At 33.2% G+C, this 24,548-nt stretch overlaps 1 protein-coding gene across 1 annotated transcript in view; it reads right to left on the reverse strand.

Annotated features, from left to right (window-relative positions):
* LOC145243396 (protein pigeon-like) overlaps positions 1-24,548 on the reverse strand; it is a 123,570-nt gene that overhangs the window by 45,796 nt on the left and 53,226 nt on the right. The window contains exons 12-17 of the mRNA XM_080106241.1: positions 20,422-20,482; positions 17,576-17,650; positions 16,361-16,453; positions 9,548-9,733; positions 6,344-6,504; positions 926-995 (exon numbers count right to left, since the gene is read on the reverse strand). Coding sequence (XP_079962367.1) covers positions 926-995; positions 6,344-6,504; positions 9,548-9,733; positions 16,361-16,453; positions 17,576-17,650; positions 20,422-20,482 — 646 coding nt within the window. The remainder of the gene's footprint in view (positions 1-925; positions 996-6,343; positions 6,505-9,547; positions 9,734-16,360; positions 16,454-17,575; positions 17,651-20,421; positions 20,483-24,548) is intronic.

Genomic DNA, 24,548 nt, shown 5'->3' on the forward strand with positions numbered 1-24,548 from the left:
TACTGCCACTTTTTTGTTTTTCTCAACATACACTCCAAACACCTGGGCAACGCCGGGCATCCACAGTAATTTGTAAATAAAATTTGCTTTTTGTTTGTGTGTTTTAATACTGTTTCGATTATAATGCAAGTAGATTTTTTCAAAATAAACGGTGTTATGGGAAATTGTGTCATTTTGATCGTTACCCATTTTAAGCAGCCTCAAATCCATATCAACTGCATGCATCAAAGGTTACGAGGGTCGTGCAATGTAATACCCCTGACCCACTTCCCATAGCAGTAGAGCAACGAAACTTGGCACAGTGATTAGTCTTTCTCTACATAGGAACCACCCAGAGTTATGCATTTCTCCCATCGTTTGATGCAGCTCTGGAGACCGTTTTTTGTAGAACACCCCAAGTTGGTCCTCCAACCATGACGTGACTTCAGAAATCAAGGCTGCATCATCTGGGAAACGCTTTCCTTTCAAAAACAACTTCATGGTTGGGAAGAGGTGAAAGTCAGAGGGTGCAAGGTCAGGAGAGTAGGGAGGATGGGCGAGGATTTCCACAGACTTCTGGCCATGTTTGAATTCACGATGCCAGCGTTTTACAAAGTCATATGATGGGGCATTATCACCATAAGTTTCTTTCATTTCATCAAAAGTCTCCTGTGGTGTGCGTCCTTTCAAATACAAAAACCGGATCACTGTTCGACATTCAACAGGCTCCATTTCACACCTGACTTAGTTCAAACACCTGTAAAACAGAAACCACAATTAGTTCAGAGCTGCAATTTGCCACATCACCCATAGAGATATAAATCATTGCACATGCCAAATTTCAGCTAGATCAGACAACTGGAAGTAGGTCAGGGGCATTACTTATTGTATGCCGCTCGTAACATAGTGACACATACACATGATCAAATTGTTTGTTTTTACTTACTGACGAGAAATTCTGCTAAAATCTCTTGTACTTCTGGACTAGCACAGTCGTTGCTGAGAGATTCGAATATCTACAATCAGAAATTCAAACAGAAAATTATTATAAACTATTTAAGTTTACTTACATCAACCAAAACTTTTAATATTGTTTTGAATTCAAGCATTTCTGTAAAGGATGCACATTATTAAATTCAGATTTGTTTTTGAAGTAATTGGAAATAATCCCAAGCAATTTTTAAAGCTTGAAATTTTTCAAAACTGTGTTTTTTACACATTAGTAATACCGATCGAAAACTGATGGATCAATACAGGTAACAAAAAATGAATAATATGGAGATTTTTATCCATGAAGACAGTTCGATTTTTACATATAACAAGGTAAGAATTATACTCCAGGATAAACGCTGAAAGTTGAATTGGGAGCGACAGATTTTAGAGAGAAGGAAAAATAATCGTGTACAAGCACACACAACCTCCATACTTACCTCATGTACATGCACGTAGACACACACGGTTCCTGCTGAAATGAGCATTCTCATTCAATTTCTTTTTAATACTCAAAGCGGCAGCCGAAACAAACAGATATACATAATTCCTAGGACGTTTTTCATGCCTCCCACAGTAGTAAGGTTAGACACAAGGTCAGTTTATAATAGAAATCCCGCCTCCCCCCTACAGTGAGCACTAGTCTTCCTGCAAAAGTAGTTTGTTGCTGCCAACGAAAGGACATGGAGGATAGTATCCTTAAACACAACAGATACTACACACTGATCTTAGCCCGAAGATTGGATCTGAAATTTTAATTAATGTCTATTCAACTGTGTTGTATAATTGTTCCTCAGTTCGTTTTTAAGGAGCGGGTGTATCGCCCTAGAGAAAAATAAACATTAAAAGTTGAATTGGGAGCGACAGCTTTTGATGTAAATGAATGACAATAGTGTATATTAATTATAAAGTTTTACTACAAGTAATAAAGGATGGACAGCATAAAATGATAACTAGGGTAAATCAAGGCATTTGCAAATACATGTACTTGCGATAACTTATCTTAAATGAACCGTGTTCAGATTACAGCTTGCTTGACTCAGACGATTCTGGCTTTTCCTGTTATGCAAAGAATGGCTTTTGCCTGTGACCGCCTTCTAAGAGCTTTTGTCACAAAGCAGTCATGTTGCGTTATTGAATGATAATTTTCTAGCTTGCACTTTTCAAGTGCTAGCTAAAACTATATATACACCTGACAATTCTTTCTCAAAATCAACAAAAATGATTTTATCAATATAGAAGTTTGTTCATCAACAAAGAGAAAGAGAGAGACTTCAGTTGTGTGGGGTTAGTTATTGTGTGGCTCGGTGATGGAGAGATGTCAAAATGTCAGTCACGTTCGCCGTTGTGCCCGCTCTCTTCGGTTTTCTGTTGTTTATTTTTCTGTTATGTAGACATCAATCGACATTCCTAGAAAATGTAAATATTAAGATATTGCATTCTTCGTTTCTGTTTTGCATTGCACTATTCATAGCATCTGACCTTGGAATGTAAGCAGTTCTTTTTTTTGTGATAATTACAATTCCAGTCATGTTTAAGGAACACAAGAATGTAGACCAAAATCCATCTTGAATAATTCTTCTGTCGTTATTCTCAAAATCCACACAGAGACGAATTTATCAACATATAAGTTTTATTTACAATCAAGCTTTTTCCCATCGACAAAGAGAGAGGTGTTTAGTTGAAGGGGTTGGTTTGTGTGTGTGGTGGCGACGGTTGAGAAATAGAAATCACGTTGAAAGACTGTCAGTCTGTTCTCTTCTCTCTCTTTCTCTCTGTTGTTTATATCAACTGTCTTATATAGACATCAACTCATATTCCTGAAATGTAAATATTAAAAATATTACATTGTTCTTTTTTTCTATTTTGCTTTGCACAATTCTAATTTCCTGACTTTTATTTATTTTCGGTGATTATTACAATTCCGGTCATTTTTATAGGACACAAGAATGTAGATCAAAAATCCATGTTCGCTTTTATCGGCGTCGCCTCAGCTCCATATCCAACAATTAGGCAAATATCAACCGTAGTAAAGAAACTGGATAAAGAGAAATGGGCAAACATCTGTGGACTTTTGTCACAATACAGTCAACATCATCTTACAGGGATAGAGTAATTAGGAAAACAATCTGAAGACCAAAGAATTTGAAGTTATAAAGGTTGGGTCACATGATCTCTAAGGAAGCAGTGATTTGATTTTCTTTTGACTATTCCATGCAAGAGTTAAAGCTAAAGAAGGCAATCACTTATGGATCTTTGAGCGTCTTATAAATTACAATAATAGAAATAAAAACAAATATGATTAAAAAAAAAAAAGATTACGTTTCTGAATTTTTAAATGAGGATTGGTTATTCGTATTATTTGGATTCTTTGAACCACTGTTCTAATCAAAAGTGTCATTATCACAACATTTTGATCGATGTAACCTTCGACCTTCTTTAGATGTATCTTGTCGAACTTGGGAATCTTTCTGTCAAACAGTAATCTGCAAGGAATTTCAAACGGAACTCTTTATTTAATTAACAGGACAGCATACTCTCGTTCGTCAGCCATAAAAATTCATACTAGAATTGTCCACAAGGACCTGTAGCGCAGTGGTTAGAGTACTTGGAAAAATTCAGTTGTAAAAATGACATTTTTCTAAAGGTTGAAGGTTAAATCTTCTGAAAATACAATTGCGAATTACTGTTATGAAAAGTGACAGACTCCAGTAAGAAAGCAAAACTAGATAAGTTTGAAAATGATATTAGGAAAAGGCCAGAATCGAACCCAGTAGGCAAGTGTTAAAAGACAAGGAATGCAGAACGATTGGCATTGTTCTCGCAAATAGCTAAATATTATTTATGTTAGAGATAGATAATTAATTTAGGAATTCAGTCAATTGTTCATTCTTTTAGAAATAACTGAAAAATATATCAGTTAAAAGAATGGACAATGCGAATTTATAAATAATGATTAACAAATAGGTTAGATATTGAACAATTAAAATTAGGAATCCTTTGTTTGCTAAAAGTGTATTTGGACAGACATAGGTAAAATCCATGTGAAATTTCTTCATGTGGAATAGCACACCTCTGACGTCATAAAGAAAGGAGATTCTCAATATATTGAGCCAGGGTTCGAAGTTAATCAGACAATCACATTGACAGTAATAGAGTCAGTTAGAAACGAAAGTCGGACAGTGACTTAGTGGAGTTGATGCCCTTAGAGGTGAAGGGGAGGAGAGGAGACCATGTAGTCATACAAGCTTGAATTCCTGAGTCATCAATCAGCCGGCTGATGAATAAAGAAATCACCATCTATATTTTGTAACAACAACTGAAAGGTAAATGTGTTTTGTCAATCATCATCTTGTAAACGAACTTTGTATAACCCCTTTCCAAGTAATGTGCCTTCCCCATTATCAATAATGTATCTCCCCGCTCTCAGTGTTAACAAGAACTGTTGCATCATATCTCCCAGCATCCGTATTAATAATAAGTCCCCAAGAATCATCATAGTCATTGTCGTCGTGATGTAAACAGATATATAAATGTCATTATTATCCATTCTGTTCTGAGTCCCCCGTTATATGTGTTTCCAATATGACCCCAACTACACAACATTACTTAGAACCTCTATCCAGAACGAGAGCATACTATCTCCGTGAATTACATAAAGGGTTCTGTTTGAAATTCGAATTCGGCAAGATACACCTGAAGGAGGATTGGAGGTTACACCAACTGAAACATTGTGAAAATGGCACACAAAATGAGAACAGTAGTTTCGATGAATCCAAATAATACAACAAAAAAAACATGTCTAACAAATTATATTTAAGTTGGTTTTTATTTTTGTTTAAATGATTTTCCAAAGTCATATTAAAAGACCAAAAATATTTGAAGAATGCTGCAATTCTTAGGGATTTAATTAGTTTTAGAAGTTCAGAGATTTGGGAAATCAATCAATTTTCAAAGAGTCTTGTTTGTGTAGAGTTACTCAATTAAGCTTAATAATGTTAATCAGCTTGAAAAAAATTTATTTCCAAGAACTTCCCATTTTTGGAACATATTACCACATGACTGCTTCCTTGCAGACTACAACATGGTCGGTTTCAAATCAAATGTCAACAAATACTTATCATAAATAATCCTCATAATTAATCAATTTTTGTTCATTCGATTCATCATTTGCAATCCTCTCATAATATTCGTTATTATTTCAACTATCAGTTCATCCCTGTCATTAACCCTTAGCCTTGAGTGGCTTTTTGCCATTATTAAAAAATAGAAAAGAAGTTCAATTCAAATCATGTACATTTCAATTCTGGCATAAAATAACACCATGAAATATAACCTTTTCACCCCAGCACCAGCCAAATCGTGGTCCCCACATGCATTTTCATCTCATTAGCAGCATTCTCTGTCTGTGTTTCTGATCTGTGGAACAACCTCCAAAATGAGGTGGTGATTATGCCTACCATATCCAAATTTAAAGTCACCTTCAACAGACATGCCTGTTTCTCCTCTTTTACAACTTCTTTCTCACAGGAGAGATGTTGCGAGTCTATCTCAGTTGTTTCGTTCGACTGAGCTTCTATCTATGGCTCCCCCCCCTCTGTAAAGCATTCACAACAAACACTTGTCTAGCTACAACAACTGTCAACAATTTCCCCTACTCGCTATCTGTGCCAAATATGAAAAGCAAATTTCATGAACATAGTTTCTTTCCTTGAACTGCCCGCCTGAGGAACTCTATATCATGGACTGCTTTCCAGCTGACTACAACATGATCATTTTCAAGTCAAATGTAAACAAGTTCCTGTTGAGCTGTCTTCTTAAATAACCAAATTCTATCCAATTTCCACTCACTATGGTGTCATCTAGAGTTAAGTGCAGATATGATTTGCTAAATACATAAGATCTCTATGTCTACTACTCAACAAAAGGCACTTTGTGTGTGTGTGTGTGTGTGTGTGTGTGTGTGTGTGTGTGTGTGTGTGTGTGTGTGAATTCGTTCCCTATCTACTTCGAAACGCCTGGGCTGATATTTTGAAATTTCACACAAATTTACTTTGTGTCTGGGAATGTTCTTAGATAGGTTTTGTATCGGAATGCTTCCAATAAGTATTGATAATACTGGTCAACAACAACTTACCACTCACCAATCTTCTGACACTCATTAACCCTTATCCTCAAATGGTCTTAGGGCTTTGATAAGAGGTAACTCCCTTGTAAAAAAGAACATTCATGTGATATATAGATACACACATTTTCTAAGTGTCCTTTTGCATGGCTTGTTGCACTTTGCTATTTATTGACAATTTGATTGATTTAATTTTTCATAAACCCTTTTTAGAGAAAAAAAAAACCGAGTGAGAACAGAATTGTTTACCTTCTTTGTGACAGTGTAATCTCTTTCATGCAAGAGTGCGTAATGAAAAATGGCCATTCTTGTGGTGGACAAGTAGCAAGTGCTGAAGAGGTCGACAAGTTTTTCTTTGTTCACTTTCAGTTTGTACAGTATTTGCTTCTTTCGGTCGTAAACAGTCCAGCCTAACAAAAAAAAACAAAAAAAACACAGAAATTCAAAGACATCAAAAATAATTTTCAAATATACTAGAATGATATTTGCTACCGGAACAGTAGCAAAAACTTGCAAAGAAGCAAGCGAAGATATTGTTTGGAAGAAACAGCTTACCTTGCAGACTTGTATATAATCAAGTTTATTAGCTGTTTTAACTTGAAGGGTATTTCATTTCGGTCTCCGGATAATGCCAGGTAAACAAGAGAGAATATGCACCGTTTGGGGACTTATCTCCCCCTGTAGACATGCATATAATAAAGTTTATTGGCTGTTTTTCTCTTGTGGGATAATCCATTCAAGTCTTCAGATAATGTTGGGTCATCGGAAGAAAATACACACCATTTCAGTACCTACTTCTCAGAATTTCAAAAACATCAAAAGTAAATTTAAAGTATACTACCTTATACATGCTTCTTGAGGTAAATGTTGCTGTAAAAACCAAAATAATTAATCAAGGTAAAACTTACCAAAAGAAAGCAACAAATAGACGGTGTAAATCTTATTTAAAGAACAAATAGTCGACTTATGTCTTACCCACCGCCCCTTCCCTCAAAGCACTTCTCCAGAATTCCCTCTATATTAAAAATGATATGCTCTACGAAAGGGATATATTCGTTTGAAGTAGCTGAGTGGTCTTGGCTACTATATTCGAGTAATACTCTAGTAAGTCGCCTTACTGAATGAGTGTTTATAGTCGGAGTTGGTAATATGCTTAAGCTTAAGCGCCAGGCTTCAGTGTACCTTTCAACGTCTCTTCCATGTAACTCTACCAGTCGGTATTTATGGCTTAATCAGCCAATCACATTCTTGTAAGGAGGAACCTGGATGTACTCACATTCATTACAACCAAAAAATCAAAAATGAAGAAAAATCTGTATGATGCACATGCCCGTGATGGAAAAAATATTTTATTTCAAACATCACATAAATTGATCAAGTACTTTTATTTTTATAAAGAACACCATTTTTACGCAAATTTGAGTTTTCACAATTTCCTCCTATTAAAAATGCCTTTTTAAAATCTCACAAGTCTGAATTATTTGGAGTTCTCTCCCTTGTTTTTAGTCTTTTTTCAAGATGGCGTCACAATGTTGTTGCTGTCTGCTTAGCAACAAAATTTGATTTTCTTATTTAAAAATAAAACTCTTTGATAGATTTGCATGATTATTAGTGTACATTATTTTCTTCCCATCACGAGAATTACATAATATAGATTTTTCTTTAGTTTTGTTTTGTTTTGTTTTTTTTTTTTAATATAGAGGAGAATTCTGGACGAGCACCAAAATAAAATAAGCAAAATAAGTTTTACTTAAAAATAAAAAATAAACTAATCCACTCTGTCGCTCTCTCTCCTGGATCTATAAATAAAGTATCTGCGTGCCCATATATTAATTCTTGTTTTAATAACAAAAATATTAAGAACAAGGAAATATTTTTTTGTGTTGATTAAAAGTAAAAGAAATTCATTCCTTTATTTTTTACTAGCAGGGACACTCGGCTTTGCTTGGGGCCACAAGAACCAAATAAAAGAAATGAAGTTGAGTTTAGACACATCTGCTATACTTAGGATATTGAGCACTTTTTGATTACTATATGTCACTTCCATCCCAGGATGTGCTGAGTAAATTCTTTTGCTTAAAATAGTATAAAAAAAAACATATTGATATTGGTTTTTTCGACCTGTCAGTTAAGATTAAGCCTCCTCTACTTGCTTATTAAAAATCTAATTTGCACGTATGATATTTTCTATCCATTCTTTATTATTACCAGTTATTATTAAGATAAAGCATCTCCTACTTTGTTCATAAAAATTAAATCTGAATATGTGATTCCTGAAGTGAGACAAACACACATACGTTCACTTTTTATTATAATGATTGATTTTTCTTAAATGAAATTGCAATCAATCTTAGAAGTAGAAAGTGGGTTTATTTTCAGCAACCTTGTAACTTTTATTTCCCTTATTTTCTTCTTTACACCTCACATTCTATGAGCAATGTTTCTGACAGAGAGAGGAGAATTGCTGCTTTCTGAGTAAGAATCTACCCATCTAACACATATCGCTGGCTGATTTTGTTTTACCTTGAAGTAGCATTCTTATTTTTACCTTGAAGTAGCATTTTTTTTTTTAACTTGAAGTAGCATTCTTATTTTTTTTTACCTTGAAGTAGCATTCTTATTTTTACCTTGAAGTAGCATTCTTATTTTGTTTTTACCTTGAAATAGCATTCTTATTTTTTTTTTACCTTAAAGTAGCATTCTTATTTTTTTACCTTGAAATAGCATTCTTATTTTTTTACCTTGAAGTAGCATTCTCATTTTTTTACCTTGAAGTAGCATTCTTATTTTTTTTTCACCTTGAAGTAGCATTCTTATTTTTTTACCTTGAAGTAGCATTCTTATTTTTTACCTTGAAGTAGCATTCTTATTTTTTACCTTGAAGAAGCATTTTTATTTTTTTTTTACCTTGAAGTAGCATTCTTATTTTTTTTTACCTTGAAGTAGTATTCTTTTTTTTTTTTTACCTTGAAGTAGCATTCTTATTTTTTTACCTTGAAGTAGCATTCTTATTTTTTTTTACCTTGAAGTAGCATTCTTATTTTTTTTACCTTGAAGTAGCATTCTTATTTTTTTTTTACCTTGAAGTAGCATTCTTATTTTTTTTTACCTTGAAGTAGCATTCTTATTTTTTTTACCTTGAAGTACCATTCTTATTTTTTTTACCTTGAAGTAGCATTCTTATTTTTTTTACCTTGAAGTATCATTCTTATTTTTTCCTTGAAGAAGCATTTTGTTTTAGTTTCTTACATGAAGTGACTTCAGCAACTTCCATAATTTTTTCATCCCAATAAACTAATCGGAATGTGCATATTTGGAATATTTATGTAGGTTCTGTTATGCAGATATGTTGGTTTACCATATTGTTTAAAACAAAAATGAGTGAAACTTTCCAGATGAACTGAAACCCTGTCATTTCTTATTTCGAATTAAAGATGAGATTGTTTTACTTACCTGATATGCACATTCCTTTGCAATAATGGTTCATCAGTTGGAGTTTTTTATTATTTGGATGTAAAACGGAGAATTCATCTTCTTTCAGAAGAGGAACTGATTGAGGTTCGTAAACTTTACTCTCTGATATCACGTGTGGACTTTTGTAGGAAACAACCGGAGAAATTTCACCAACCAAGGATCCTTCTAGAAAAAAAAAAAAAAAAAAAAAAAAACGAAACAATTTAACAGCTTAAATTGGATATTCTTTCAAGGCAAATTGACTGTTATTATACATTTTATTTTAAAAACAGTTTTTAAAAAATTGTAATAATTTTCATCTTTATTTATTTATTTTGGGATCACATAATAACCTCCACCAAGACAGAGATTATGTTTTTGGTTGAGTTTGTTTCTCATTATGTTTTTTTTTATTTGTTTTATGTACAGCCTAGTGTTCACATCACTTGACTAATTGTCGTCAAATCTGGTCGAAATAGCGGTCATGGTCCAACTTAAAATTAATTTAATTTTGAAATTTTGATATTCATCTGTTGGTGGCTCAGATGGTAACTAATAAGGCTGAGGAGCTACATGCTTTGGTTTCGATTCTAGCTGATGGCACCCAGGTCAAGATCATAGAAAAGATCAAAATCATACTTTCTGTGATAACTTCAATTCTCTTCATTATAAAGATTCGCTACTTGATCCATATTATAGCCAATGAAGTCTGGTATCTCATATGGTCTTGATCTTTGAAAAGTTCGACCATGGTCGAAATTTTAAAGGAATTTCAACTTTTAAGATTTCCAAATATGATGTATGGATCCGACTCTCTTTAATAACAGTAACCAATATGCAAAATTTTAGCACCATCAGATGAATAGTCTTTGAGTTATCAACGTTTACATAACTTCAGGAATACTTCATACTATATGGAGAAGTAAAGCATAGATATTTTGGTCCATCCTTACATTGTCAGGTATGCAGTCTCATGACTTGCTTATGTTCTGGTTTATTTTATACTAGCAGGTGCCCGGCCTTGTCCAGCCATAAAATATGCTTAAATATATTTTAATTCATGCAGATTTGTAATTATTATTACAGAGCCAATTCTCTATTGAATATTATATTGTACCTAATATATAGTACTGATTTCAAAAGATTAAAAAAACAAATGACTCATGTGCCATCAGCTAGAATTGAAACCAAAACATTTAACGCCCCAGCCCTGTTCCCAACCGACAGATAAAAAGAAGATTTAAAATTAAACCATTTCAAGCTATGAATGAATTTGTGCATGCGCAAAAGTAATAGAAATATGTTGGCAAATTGAAATGAACATTTTACATTTCAACTTGCTGACATATTTCTGTAGACGCTATTCATCCATCCAAACAAAGATTTTACTCATTATAAACCATCCTTGGTACATGATTACTATTTCCTATTAATTTCAGTGTTATGTGACCAGTAGTTTAAGAGTTTATCAGTTAAATATTTTCAAACAGACTCATACACATACATACATACATACATACATACATGATAATGATTGCTGCATCTTTCCAGATGATCGCCGTCACATTGAGTTCTCCCAATCTTGTCGTCCATGCCATCTCAGATGATTCTGCACTCCCATCGCAGATTTGCACATCTTGAAGCAGATGTGACATACAAATTGAACAATTTCCATTGAGCTGACTTCCTCTGGAGGTTGAAGGGTATTCCTATGAACAATCACATGTCTTCTTAGACCAGCAGTAGACTTGCAAACTTTGCTGCATGCTAAGCAGATCGTTTGGTTCGGACTAACAGGTGCAAAGTTGACCTGAACAGGAGTTTTGTGCGACTTAAGGTGGTTGACGTAGCCAGCTTTTGACAAAAGCACTCGTTCACAAGTGTGGCATTTCCAGATCGGTGTGTCATAGTTAAGACCGTCAATTAAACATTTGTGAAGCTCTCGCTTCAGATTGCTGTGGGCCTGCTTTCTTTTCTCTAGAGCATCACAACTTTCACATACAACCTTTCGCTACTTCAGCCTTTGCAGAGTAAGTTCTTCCCATGTGTCGATGTTGATTTGTAAGATCTTCAAATTATTCTTTGTAGAGTCCCTGAACCTCTTCCTAGGCTTGTGTTGAGGGCGCTTGCCATTTTCCAACTCCCCGTAAAAAATTTGTTTTGGCAGCCTATAATCTTTCATTTGAACCATGTGGCCCACCCAACGCATGTGAGATCTGATTACAAGAGTGTCAACACTAGAGCAACATGCTTTCACAAGGACTTCAGTATCGGGTACTTGTGCTTGCCACTTGATGTTTAAGATACGTCTCAAGAATTTTTGGTGAAATCATTCAAGCCATTTAATGTGCCTTTGACTAGTAGTTTAAGAGTTTACAAATACAATATAGAAAATTTAAATGTATTATAAGATAATATTTATTTCAAACTAATTTTAACATGAAAACATAGATAGTTTTAAAACTTTGTATATAAATTTTTTTTATATATATCTTTTAATAGACTTATTTTCCATGACTCAATTAACTCTATGACGCGCGTATAATCTTCATTTTCTTTCCCTTCTCTTCCTCAGAGATTCTAGACTAATTAAACCATATGACAGGCAGCGGATGGTCACTCTCTTCCTTCTTTTTTCTTTCTTCTTCTCTTTCCCTTACGCGCAGTTTATTTCCTTCTCTCTATATCCGTATATTTCTCCCTCTTCTTCCTAGGTTAGTAAACGCGTGTCAAGTCATTTACGTGTAAGAACGTGCATATTTAGGGGCGTGTGTGTGTGTGTGTGTGTGTGTGTGTGTGTGTGTGTGTGTGTGTGTGTGTGTGTGTGTGTGTGTGTGTGTTGTTACGTCGGGCTACTGGACAGCCGTTTAAGTGTCATAATGTTCTTGTTGTTTTTTTTTTTTTTAAATCCCTCCCATACTAACTTAATTCTCACCCTCTCTATAAAATGTATTAAGTGGATTGCTACTACCACCCCCTCTGGTTTTTGACGGTCGGGGCCCGATTCTTTTTTCTTTATTTATTTCAGTATCAAAAATGTAATTGTCTAGTTTAGATGCTTGAAAATACCATAAGGTTGAAATAAATTATTGCATCGACAATTATGTAATTTCCGTGTTATATTTTTATGTTATTGCTCTGTTTACCACATTGAGCTCTCATACCCGGATTTCCTCCTGGAATTATTCCATAATAACACTATGTATATATATATATATATATATACTTTAGAATAAAGTAATGCAATAGATCTACTAGTATGGAAATCCAGTGATTATTGGTCTTACAAAATACTGTTGGCTGTAATGTTTTATAAAGACAATCCCAGCTAAATAAAAATTGCTCAATATACCAGATAGAGCAAATGAATCAAAATTTAGCAATTTAAATTTTATGACATGAAATGGTTGAATTTCAAATCTAGAATTTTTATAATATGCAAGACAAAGAATACATTTCAATAAGTATATTATTACTTATGTCATAAAATGTAAATTACTAAATTTTGATTGGGATATATATGTGTGTGTGTGTGTGTGTGTGTGTGTGTGTGTGTGTGTGTGTGTGTGTGTGTGTGTGTGTGTGTGTGTGTGTGTGTGTGTGAGTATCAGGTTAAAGGTATTCAAGAGTGATAAATAATGAATTTAACGAAGTTATTAAGAGTGCTCAATGAAAGAAGAGTAAGATATATTTTTATTAGTATAAACAAGTTTACATGGTCGTGACACTGGACATGCTAATGTTTTGGGGATACACACACACACACACACACACACACACACACACACACACACACACACACATATATATATAAATATATATATATATATATAGAGAGAGAGAGAGAGAGACAGACAGACAGACAGACAGACAGAATTACATGTGGTTGAATATAAAGAAATATATAGATTCTGATACGTCCCGCGAAAGGAAGATATTTGTTTGAAGTAGTTGTGTGGTCTTATCTACTGCAATCAAGTAAGTCGTCTTAACAAGATTTCAAACCTGTTGTATGTTCTTTTGTGCTGTGTTCAATTTTATGTGTTTCAACATGTAAATAAAAGGTATATTGTATTTGAGCGTATGTTTCTCTTATTCTGTATGTCCCATAGCATTGAGTTTAGTATCTGTATTTCCCCGTAGAGAATGGGGAAGGTAAGGGAAATAAATACTAACAAATTTAAACACATTACTTTTTTGAATTTCATCTTGGGCGACCGCATCTTTTAAAAAGTTGGGTTGGTAATAATTTACGTACAGACACTAAAAGCCTAAGCATTATATAGATAAAAAAAAAACACTAATTGAAAATGTGTCGACTCTTAGAAGCATCTTGAATATAGTGAAAAATATAGAACAAACAGACAAACTGTTTTTAAAAAAAAAACACGCTCTTACATGCAAATAAAAAGAATTTTCTTTTCTTTTTTTCTAATAATCTTTTTTTTTTAATTAATTTCGGATTTTAAATCCAAACTTAATTAAAAAGAAAAAAATTCCCTTTATTTGCATCTAAAAGCGTGTTTTTTTTTTTGTTTTTTTTAACAATTTGTCTGTTTGTTCTATAAAAAAACTAATTTATTCCTTAAAGAAGTAAGTATTTTCTGAATAAATACTTAAATTTGAAAGATTAACAGCTGATGTGCTGACTGTAATGTCGCAATGGCTCAATGAACCTCTTTGAGGGGGCTTTATTTCTAGGATAAGAGTTTTTAATATATTAAATGCCTTTTGTCAAGTCTGGCCCAAAAGGTTATTTTACAAACTTTCTATGGAATATCTTATAGACTTGTGAACATATGCCAAACTGCATTGTGGGATTAATCTCTGCTATGAAAAAAAAAGTTATATTTTACTTCTTTTTGTCTGAATTATTTTCATAAATATTTTTTTGTTTATTATCTATTTTTTACTTGTTCTTTCTTTCTTTCTTTCTTCTCCTTCTTTCACAAGATTCTCTTTCTCACAGCAATGCAACGAACTGACCTCTTTTTGAGATTGCCATCTTCGCTTTCAAACTTTTTTCTCCCACAATGCATTTCCTCCGCCCCTCTCCTTTTACCCAATAAATGCTTCCTACGCTTTTGCTTCTCCCATTACAGCATGAGGCCAAAGTAAGTTCAGTTTCCGTTTTCATAATTTCTGTAACTTTTTGTGAAATTTGTAAATAGATTTATCACCATTTGTTACAACTTGATTTAGTTATCGTTGCTGGAAATTCAAAAAAGATCCAGTCTTTTTAATTTTTTTTTTTTATTATAATTAATCATAACACTGTATTTGATTTTATATTGATATTGATATTTTTTTTTTTTTTTTGGTTTGTATGATTATAATTATATTGAACTAAATTATATTGCACTATTATATTGAGAGCCTGGTGCTACCAGATCAGGCTGTCTGAAGATATTGGCTTCCTGAACTGAAATGCACCTAACATGGACGCATTTTGTTTTCCTACTTCCTTTTGCAAAACCTAATTATGTTCTGCAAAACCAAAAACAAAAACAATAACCCATCTTTTCCTCCTTTTCCTCATTTGCTGTTTCTCTTTCTATCTCCCTCATTTCCTGACTGGTTTCCTATGTTAAAATGTACCAAGCATTGATACTGTAACACTTTTCCCTCTCCCACTGCAAAACTCATTCATGTTCTGCAGGGAACAAAAACGATAAAATCCACTACAAAACAACCAAACCAAACCAAACACTACAAACTAGCGATTGAAGATGCAAAGAGGTTAAAGAATAAAAACCTTCTACAAAATAACTGGATGCAACATGAATACTATTTCCAAAATAACTAGATTCGGCATTAAATAACTCGAAAAGGGTTGATATGCCGTAAAACAAAACAACCAAACCAAACTATATTGAGAGTAAGAACAGTTCAGGTAAAGAACTAAGGTCAGTTGGCAGGAGGAGGCAAATAAAGGGGGAAGTAATCAGAATGGACTTGAGAGAAAATAGAGTAGATAAAAACCTGGCCAGATAGTTGAGTTTAGAAGTGCTAGCTTGTGAACAGAACATTAAACTGATGATGATGATGATGTGTTTTTGTTGTTGTTGAGCATTATTCTTTCATTCATTTCGAATGAATCAGATAATTGCTGTTGACATTTATTTCCCCGGTATCTTTCCAGTTAGAATTCTTTCTAGAAAGACATTTGCAACAGAGCACAAATGCGCGTATGGTAGCAGCTGCATGCAAATGACCCAGCCATGTGAGAAGTGACGTCACAGCAAGGAAAAAGGAAAGAAAAAAGATTATAAACGTGTGTGCAGGCCAATGATCGCGTTAGAGAGGACAGAAATAGATGCCTTACACACGTGGGATGAAAACGACAAGAAAAGATGTGTCCTAAACATGAACGAGCAAAGGCACGTGTTCAACACAGCAAAGTTTTGTTAATCACATTGGAGTACGAGAAGACTTTTGAACAAGAAGACAAGGCGTTATTCTTGAAAGTACCTGTAAATAAATTTCTGTTGTTTCACTGAAAAAAAAGAGTGAGTTGAATTCTTTCCTTGTCTTTGTTTTCTTGCGATGGTGTTTACATGTTTGCATGTATGTAAACGGACACTGCGTTACACACTGGATACTTACATGAAGGGTCATGTGAAGGTTGCCAACATCCCAAAGTGAAAGTGTTTCTGTGGAATAAACTGGATTCGAACTTTGCACACCTAGTTTGTCAATCCACATCGTTAATCACCGTCAGCTCCCTGATTATGATTATGATGATGGTGATGGTGATTCAACTCTGAGAGTCCAAATAAAAAATTTCCTAAGAAAAACGATAGCAATGCTTACCATGTAATAAAATGTGATTGCATGGTTCATACTCAATACTGACATTCAGCATGTGGATGAAAAAACCTGGAAGGCAGACGACAAGGTAACCATCTGTAAAAAAAAATGGATTATTTTGTTTTTAAATTGATCAGTTCTTTTCAAAATAATACAAGTAAGAAACGTGTGCTACATTAAAGTTCCAAAATATATTTTTCACTTTATAATTATACAAATTTTTCTTTTATATCTATATTTTATATCTATATTTAATGAATTCTTTAACGCTAACATGCGCAAATTAAGTGATGATGTAAGTCTTAATAAAAATAAAAAATGAAACAGAAAAATTAAATATTTTTATCGATACTATCATCTCTGTTATGATGGTTTATAGAATAAAAACAAAGAAGTACTGAAACTGAGTTTTTGTTGGCATCGGTTTATGTCAATAGCTGGAAGATGCCGATGCACTTAGCTAATCAGATTGCAGCAAATGACAATTTGTAATTGCGAATTGAATAAATCCTAAAATTCAATAAGTTATGACAATTGATTAAAGCAATGATGAATTTCAGCATTTTAGGTCAAACAATTTAGTCTCCCAAAGGATTAAAAATAAAAAAAATAAATATTTTTTTATCGAATCTCTAATCCTAAAAACAATATCAAAAAACTTTTTTCTTTTTTTACATTACCCCATCCCAGCAAAAAAAAAAAAAAATGTAAAAATTTTATTTTTATTCATCCTAACCCTAAACTAACCCAACCCCAGCTTAGTAGATCTGATTTAAAAGCTGTTCCAGAGTAAAAAAAAAAAAAAAAAAAAAATATATATATATATATATATATATATATAGATAAAAAAAAATAATAGTAATAATTAAATAAATTTTATTTTTTGTGTAAAAAAACAAAAAACACAAATTCTATAACAATCGTTTTATTATATTTTCTTTGTTAAAAAATTATTTTTTTAATAAAATTTTATATACAATGTTTTTTTGGGTTTTTTTTTTCTTGCTTTAAATGTTTCATTATTTTTTCCTGTTTGATAGCATTGGCTCGTTTTGATTTTGATGCCGGTCGTTTTTAGCATCTTCCGTTTGTTTATGTACAAACAACTAAAAGCTGCCGATGAAAAGTCAGTTTCAGCATTGGTCACAAACTGTACCAGTACCAATAAACTATGTTAGCATACGTTCTCTATGTTATGATGATTTCAAAAATACTCACTGTACCACGTGAAAATGAGTCTACGATATGTGGCTTCATAAGGAACTTTAGAGACTGACCCTTGGAGAGTATGGACTGAAATAAAATTAAAAAATAGGAGTAAAAATGGAAATAAAAGTTATAGAAATGTCTGTTTTAGAAGCGTGGAAATTGATGGAATTTATAGTACGCTTGAGACAAATTTGATACTGTTGGGAAAGGGAAGATAAAAGATCAATAATTAATGTATTTTCAAAATTCAACGTGCATCTCTCAGAGGATTTTTTTTCTGAATACAGCACATCCAAAGAAGCTAACCTAAACCTCTAATACAGCCTCCAGGAAGAACTTTGATCTGGAGTGCACAGCTTTAATGGTATGATTCAAGAAACATCTGAATACCAACTGGATCCTGGCACTCAGCTGGTCTTTAGTGTTGCAGCGCAAGGGGGTGACACTGGGATTTTTATTGGTGAGAATTCACTGTGAACAAAGTGTGTGTGTGTGTGTGTGTATGTGTGTGTGTTTTAATTATTTTCCTTCCGCAGAAATTATTCAATAATCTCTGCAATTTAAGTCTAATTTTCTTTTTTTCAATTTATTTTATCAGTCTTGGAAGGACTACCGGCCATCGTTCAAAGATTACATAGAAATAAAAGTAAAACAATCTGCTTCATATTGTGATTTGAAATGTCTAATTCCATTGGGTACAAGATCAAAGTGGGAATAATTATACTCTGGGTGAGGCTCGAACTCACAATCTCTAAGCTCGGTATACTAACTGATTACCCCATGATGACAAGTACAAATTCTTGACGCTGTTAAATAGATAAACTACACCTGTTTTTTTTTCTTTCTTTCTTCCCCTATCTACCCTCTTCCTTTCTCTCTCTAGTTGAATGTAGGTTAAAGACAAGGAAAAAATAGCCAACGAAACAATGTATATAGAAAAGCACTTTCTTGTTAAATTTATTCCTACTATTATTAACTGTGATTATGAAAGTAAGTACTATTCTACTTTCCTCTATTCATGACTAATAAAAATCAATATTATGACAGATTGGGGCCCTACGGTAACGAGCAAGTAGGGTTAACTAAATAAAAATGCAATTTACACAGCTAACTAGGGGGAATTTATAATATAAAGATTTAAAACAATTAAAAGGCAACGGGAATGTACAAACAATAACAAAAATGGCTTGATCTTGGATGTCAAAGAATCATGTAATTGTCTAATGTCAAAAGAAGTCAATTTTAGAGAACAAAGGAACAGCTGATTATTTAGGTAACGGCCGAATAGAGAGAGAGAGAGAGAGAGAGAGAGAGAGAGAGAGAGAGAGAGAGAGAGTCAGGGAAGTGGAAACGATGGACGTTCCAATCATGTAATCAATAAACATCTGAGAATTACATGGTGACTTGCGGCTCAGCCCGACATACATCCGAAAATAAAGCTACATTTAAAACTGGAATAAAGAAATTGCTTTTGCGCTGTTTGTATGCAATCTGATATTAGGAAGATATCTATTACAGCATCTCCAAGTCAAGTGCTGACATAAAGAAAGCAGGATAAAGAAAAAAAAAGGGTGCCTGTTTATATCTCTTTGTCGGCAAGGGAAGTTTTGTGGATTGGAGTAGCATCCTGTTTAAAGAACTGTCCCGTATAATGTTTATTCTATGTGTTAAAAGAACTCTTTATTGGATGTGTTGTATTGTTACACTTTCACACGCATTGATTATTGTAGAGTTGAATGTAATAATCAAAGAAGAAAGCGCCCGCGTGTGTGTGCATTGTGTGGTTATACAACTTACCTTTGGATGGAATCTGAGAGATAGAGAGATTAAAGATGGCAGCCACGAATTTATAAAGTGCAGTGTCATGGAATCTCACGAAATCTCCTCTTCCACTGCACACGTATGCAAATGGAATGGAGTCAGTTTTCTAATAAAATGCCTGTTGGCAGAGGCAGGGGGGAGAACACGTGCTGGAAGTTGAGAGAGAAAGTTGACAGTGGCGAATTCTAGCTGAACTTTTGCTTATTGTATTTATTTTATTTTGTTTTGCTGTTTACCAGCCCATTTAACTGCAATTATGAATATGCAACGTTGCACTATTTTTGGTATAATAAAGAGGGTATTGTTACTAAGAATTGGAAGGTTCTATTTATTGACAGAGGTGATAAGAACTGATCAATAAGATGGGACCGCGCTCTACTATCAACCATTTAGAAACTGAAACACTCCATGAATATACTAAATATCTTAAGAATTCCTGCACCAAACCTTTCGTCTCCACACCGGAAGGAACTGTGTCCTTTGTCTCAGAACTTCTTCAGATCAGCTGCCTACAGGGGACTCTATTCTTCATCATCTGCAAGCTTTTACAATTCAAAGCGTTTCTGGATTTATGTGGCCATTTTGTTTGGAACAACATTTCTCTTCTTTTCTGAAACTAAAATGACTTACAACTCAAAATACGATGTCATTATTTAATCATTGCATTGATACTATATATACACGCTATGACAACAATATATCTGTTAGAATTAAATAGCAGAACTGATAAAAGAACATAGGCCAATACTGAGTTATAGAACAATACCAAGTCTAACGAAATATATTATTTAATCTACTTTTTTCTTAAGAAAACTATTTTGGTTAATAAAAAAAGGAGAAAAGAATCTGAGTACTTTATGCATAAGATGTTGATAATTTTCAATTTCATATTAATATTGTTTTTTATTACTATCTAATTTTTACTTTTTTTTTTTTTATAATGTGTGATCCAAATGGGTGACTTGATATTATTCTTATTATTAATGACAAATGAAAAGATACATAAATGAAAAGATGAAGAAAAATATTTTTACCGTGATGAACCATACAAATGAAATACACAACATCAAATGTTTCATCTTTTTTGTCAGCATCCTGAAAAATAAGAAAAACAAAGACAGAATTGAAATATTAACATTGAGAATCTCAACAGTTTTTTTTTTTTGTTTGCTTTTTTTTGTGTTAAAAAATGAAATATTCAGCCAAATGCTGTAAGGCATACACTCCACCGCCTGGGGAGGGTAATTCAGAGTACATAATAACAGCGATTTGATGCCATGGCTAGGTTTCAATGAAAAGCTATATATATATATATATATATATATATATATATATATATATATATATATATATATATATATATATACACAGATCATGATTTTATAATCATTAGATCACTCTAAACGGATGTAACGACGTTTAAAAATAAATGTTTAAATTTCAACGATATTTCATGCAGTTGAGGTTGGCCGTGAGGTTTGTTCCTCCCTAATGGAGTCAGAGATAACTTCATGATGGGGTTCGAATCTCCCAACTGGTAGTAATTATGTCACCCCTACACTGATGATTTCTGAAAGAATGAAACACTAGTGTCTGTAGGTATTAAGAAAATTAAAATAATAATAATAATAATATATATTTCTGTAAAAATATATTTTCTTATAATATATACCAATCCTTATTTAAGAAGCTCAATGTAATTACAGAGCAATAAAGTGAATAAATGACAAAAAACTATATCCAAAACTCATTACTTATTATTTATTTCTTTAATTCAGTTGACATTTACAATTCTTGACAGTATCTGTTTCGTAGCGCAAAATCAATTACTTAATTATTATATCAATCATGATGATGATGAGTTCAGGGCATGATAGATTCACTGATTGATATAATAATTAAGTGATTGATTTTGCACTACGAAACAGGTACTATATATATATATATATATATATATATATATATATATATATATATATATATATATATAAATCGGTATATATCGGAAACTATAGGTTCTATCTGATCAGGTGGCTGAAATTTTGTATGGACCTTTATTATGATAGGGTGCAGTGAACTAAGTATTATGGCATCCAGTTATTGCACAGTTAGAAATTAATAGGAATTAGTATTTAAGTTCCACTTTTTGTTGGAAACTACTGAGCCGATCTGGCTGAAATTTTGTATGGACCTATGTTATAATAAGACACAGCAAGTTAAGTATTATGGCATCCACTCAATGTACAGTTATGGATTGACGGAGATTAGTATTTAATGCAAAAATGAGCATAAATTTAATTATTAATTTGGCATAAAGCACTCATTCTAAGTAAATGGGCTATAACTTTTGCCGGATTTTAACGGACTAAAACGTCTAGTATTTTTGGTCCCCCCGATTTATTGGAAAGAGACCTATGTTTACAGTGGCGTCCGGACGATTGCCAGATAACCGTCCATTATTTTTTTCTGAAATTTTTGCCACAAATTGTATTTCATTAAATAGATGTGTACAGTAAAAAATTTTTTTGCAATAATTCCTATTGCTCCCCCAAAATGTCCAAAAATGACACATTTTGCCCCATAACTTTTGATCCATCAATTAGATTTTTCTGAAACTTGGCTCAAATGTAGAGCCCATTGTTCATATAAATCCAGTATGGGTGACCCTGGCAAAATTCTGGTTCGTGTCCCCGGGGACTTTTAGTGCTAAAAACGCTCCTTTTTGCGGCTCTTTTTTCATATTTTTCTACAAAAACTTCATATGTCTGACTATATAGTGGTTTTTCACGGTGTTCAACTCCAATATACAGATGTTAAGGCCTGAAACTGCACTGTTATCCATTTACACTAGGATTCGGCGTCCCCAGGGTCTCAAAAGAGGTAAAAAATACCCCAAAATGGCCCAAAATGACACTTTTTGCTCCATAGTGTTTGATCCATCCATTAGATTTTCCTAAAACTTGGCCAAAATGTAGAGACCATTATTTTGAATATAAATTCAGTATGGGTGACTCTGGCAAAATTCTGGTTCGCATCCCTCTGGGCTAAAAGAACATGCCTTTTTGGAGCTCTTTTTTCATATTACTCAAAAACTTGATATGTATGTCTATATAGTGGTTTTCCATGGTACTGAATTCAAATATACATGTCTTAAGGCATGAAACTGCACTGTTTGTCCATTTTCATTGGGATTCAGCATTCCAAGGAGCTCAAAAACTGACACTTTTTACCCCATAACTTTTGCCCCATTCATTAGATTTTTCTAAAACTTGTCGAAAATGTGAATGCAATGTTGGCCGTTCACACTTCTCACATTCATGATTTCTTCACTATTTTTTGTGGCGTCATCTCACATGCACGCATAAGAGGGGGGGGCATGCACGCGAGGCTTGTTTCTTTTAGTTTGTTTGCCCATTTCACTTTTTTCGGAAACTACAAGTTCGATTTCGCTGAAATTTTATATGGACCTTTATTATGATAAGGTGCAGTGGACTAAATATTATGACATCCGTTCATTGCACAATTAGGGATTAATAGGAATTAGTATTTAAGTTTCACTTTTTGTTGGAAACTACTGAGCCGATCTGGCTGAAATTTTGTATGGACCTATGTTATAATAAGGCCCAGTAAGGTAAGCATTATGGCATCCATTCCATATACAGTTATGAATTAACAGAGATTAGTATTTAATGTAAAAATGAGTATAAATTCAACCATATGATTAAAAAAAAAAAATGAGCATAAATTCAACCAATGATTTGGCATAAAGCACTAATTCTAAGTAAATGGGCTATAACTTTTGCCCGATTTTAATAGACTAAAACGTCTAGTATTTTTAATGTCCGTGTCACACTGTCAATAAAAAATGGTAAGCACACAAGTGCAACACAGTTGCAGATAACAACAATCTTGAGATTTTTGTTTCATAATTTCCAATTATGTTTCTCCTATATTTAAATATGATTTCCTGTTGATTATGAATATTAATTAAATAAAATAAATATCAAAATCCTGAATTCATCAGATCGAAGTAAGAAACTAAATACACAGAAATAATCAGCATAAAAATCATATTTAACTCATGAAGGGCAGAGAACACATTGTCTGAAACATACTACAGGTTGTTTGGAAAGTTGATGGCACAACCTCGGGATTATGTTCTATATCTGTATACGGATCTAGAAAACTTGATTTTCAGATCATAAGTTATTGAAACAAATTTTTCTGAACATTCTTTATTGTAAACTTTTAATACATACAGTTTGTGTGATGGCGCAATGTCATTTCTACATATGGGATAGATGAACACTATTCCTTTGGTAGGATCACAAATAAAATAACTTGGGTCTGGTGTTACCACCTACACAAAAAAATAAAAATACATGAAAAAATGAAACCAAATATTAAAGTTGAAAAGAAAGATCGTGGTATCATGATCGGTATGAGGATTCTTTGATAGCCAACCTGGGAGATCCAGTCGACATCTTACAAATGCTGGCCCTTCTTATTTCAGGCAACAATCCTTCTTATATGCAGTTAAATAGTAAAAACTGTTGAAAGTTCGATAACTTGTTTTTTTTTTTTTATTATCTCCCTTTCTTTGCAATTATCCCATAATCCTTTGAGGATTTCATCAGCAATGAGATACCTACTGGAGCGGTAGAATTATCCAAGTATTTTTCCAGCGATCTATTATTGTTATGAGATGAGCTGAATTATCCATTTTAGGAATTACGGACTTATACAAATCCTATAAATATAGTTACATCTAAACATTGGGATTGGTGGTTATGGTCGCAAGAATCATAACATGTATTTCTATTCCGTATGTTTGTTAATATACATTTCTTAATTATACCATTGTGTTTGTTTTGATTTTACCGGCCTGCAAGGTTACAGCAGTTATCAAAGAGCATACATCAAATTTGGAGAAAAAAAAAAAAAAAACCGGAAATTTCAACCTTAAATTTTAGGTCAAGATTATATAAGGCTCAGCACTTCATTGGCTACAATATGGGTCAAGTAGTATGTCTTTATGATGAACTGGATCGAAATTATTGCCAAATGTGCATCTTTTTCCATGACCGTTGATCTAGATATCCCAGTTCGTAGTTAGAACATGGCCGATATTTTGATAAAGTTTAGCGACCAGTGCTCAAGC

This window comes from Euprymna scolopes, chromosome 22, assembly GCF_053919585.1.
Source record: "Euprymna scolopes isolate OS-2025 chromosome 22, ASM5391958v1, whole genome shotgun sequence".
NCBI classification, from domain to species: domain Eukaryota; kingdom Metazoa; phylum Mollusca; class Cephalopoda; order Sepiida; family Sepiolidae; genus Euprymna; species Euprymna scolopes.